Here is a 1,989-nt window from a genome sequence, read left to right as displayed (position 1 = left end):
CAGGACTTTCTTGAGTATGCCTATATGAAGCTAAACAATAATCTTTTTAGTATACCATAAAATAATATTACCCACAAAATGTATGTGTATATCATCCGCATTTGTCTCACATGCCTTTCCATAACGGAAAAGATTACATTTTAATAAATGTAAATATTGTAACATTATTTATTTTATTTAAACACTATGTTCATTTTAAAGCGGAACTCAATCCATACAAGATGACGTCTGTATTTTCCATCGGGCTCTGCAAAACGCAACGTGCACTGAGAAGCAGAATATAACTTGTTTCCACATCCCTGTATAAGCTGATTGACTCCATCACGGAACAAGCTACAGGTCCACCTATGTACGTGTGAGGCACATGTGTTTGCAATGCATGTCCTTCACACTGTCTGGTTCTACTCTTCAAATGCTAATATCCTAAATAACAATAAATCTAAAAACAACAAAGTTTATGCGTGTACCTGAAAATAATCTTTTTTTATGAAATCCATCTGCTTTGCCCACGTTTCAATCTTTCGCAAAGTCCCTCAGACCTGATCCCTTTGTTCTATCAATTGAACAGTCATATTTTTTTGCTCGCTATTGGACCTCACCGGCAGGTAGCCAAACACGTCCATTGCCTCCTTGCAATCCTGTTGAATCTGATTGACTGAGTCAAAGTTCAGAGAAGATCTCCATCGGTGGTTAGCCACTGAGGACACTTTTGAGAAGGTCAAGAAACTTTTTAGTTTTTCCTCCTTATGAGTAACATTGTAAATCCATTGTTTCAGTTCCTCAGTCAGAGGAAGGCCAGAGAACTTGTAAATTTGCTGTAGACTTTGGATCGGTTTGCTGGTCAAGTCCTCATGACGTATGGCCATATATCGCCCACGTAAGATCTGAGATGTTCTGGCCAGTTTATTAATGGCCACCTGGGATTTACAAATCTTTTCCATGACTCTACTAATTAGAATTTTGTTATGTTTATTATCATTTATTTCATTCTTAAGGACTATCTTGTCCTCAATTCGCAGAGAGAACGATTTTCTTGACAAGGCAACAGCTCGAGGGTCCCTCACGAGGTGGATAATCCGCAGATCAAGGGCTGGGTCTCGAAAAAGAGGAAGTAGGACAGAGAGGTCCAGGATCCGAACAGTTTTCATCACCACGTGACTGTATGTCCGACATGTCTCCGCCATTTTATCAAGGGAAGTTTTGGGACAACGTTGGAAACAGGTGAGGCGATCGTAGCCTTCAGAGGGGATAAAGGCCGAGCAAGCTGGAAGGGTACAGAGAGCCCGACTTTCTGCAAAAAATTTCATATCTGCAATGCGCTTCCCACCGTTGGGAAGATACTGTTGGAGTGGTGACACATCGCAGGTGAAGAGGGACTGCAGGAGATCTCTCACTGGGAAATGCAGCAGCTCCGCACTCTCTTGTTGAAACTTCATCCAGACGTGATGTCCAGGCTCAAAGAGGTAAAAGACGTCACCGTGATGGTTAAAGATCTGCCCAAGGAAAGAGGAGCCGGATCTCCAAGAGGAGACGACCAGGACATGGACAGAACTCCGTCCCTGAGAAGCGGAAGTGGAATAGAAGAATAAGGGAGGTTTATGGAAGAGAAAGTGAGTGAGAGATAAAATGATTATAGACATAAAGAGAAGTATGAATACAAGCATGAGGCGTAGGGACATGGTCAGGTGGAATCTAGGGATCACGGAATGAAGAAGAGAAGGGTGATTAGAGACATGAGGGTTAAGGGAAGCTTGGGAAGAGAACCAGAATTATTAAGGGCAATATTAAAGATTTGTAGAGAAGCGAACAAGGAACAGAAACAGAAGAAGAAAGTCCAGAAATTGTGGGGTTGAAAAATGTAGAAGAAAAACAAGAGTTAGTAAATGAGAAGACAAAACTTTGCTCAATGTCACGTAAAGCATAATAGCATCTTACAATCTAATAATCAAGTTACAGAGTAATCAATACAATTATTCTATCCTCATGGAA

The 1,989-nt window shown here is 41.1% G+C and overlaps 1 protein-coding gene across 1 annotated transcript; it reads right to left on the bottom strand.

The window, feature by feature from the left end:
* Nucleotides 1-533: 533 nt before the first annotated feature.
* LOC146036988 (carbohydrate sulfotransferase 6-like) lies at nt 534-1,679 on the bottom strand. The gene has a single exon (XM_083160812.1). The coding sequence runs from the start codon at nt 1,677-1,679 to the stop codon at nt 534-536; it is 1,146 nt and encodes a 381-aa protein (XP_083016938.1).
* Between the last annotated feature and the right edge of the window lie 310 nt (nt 1,680-1,989).

This window comes from Crinia signifera, chromosome 9 (genome assembly GCF_055691185.1).
Source record: "Crinia signifera chromosome 9, ASM5569118v1, whole genome shotgun sequence".
Classification (NCBI taxonomy): domain Eukaryota; kingdom Metazoa; phylum Chordata; class Amphibia; order Anura; family Myobatrachidae; genus Crinia; species Crinia signifera.
Note: the sequence above shows the minus strand (reverse complement) of the source record. Positions and strands in the feature narration are given on the sequence as shown.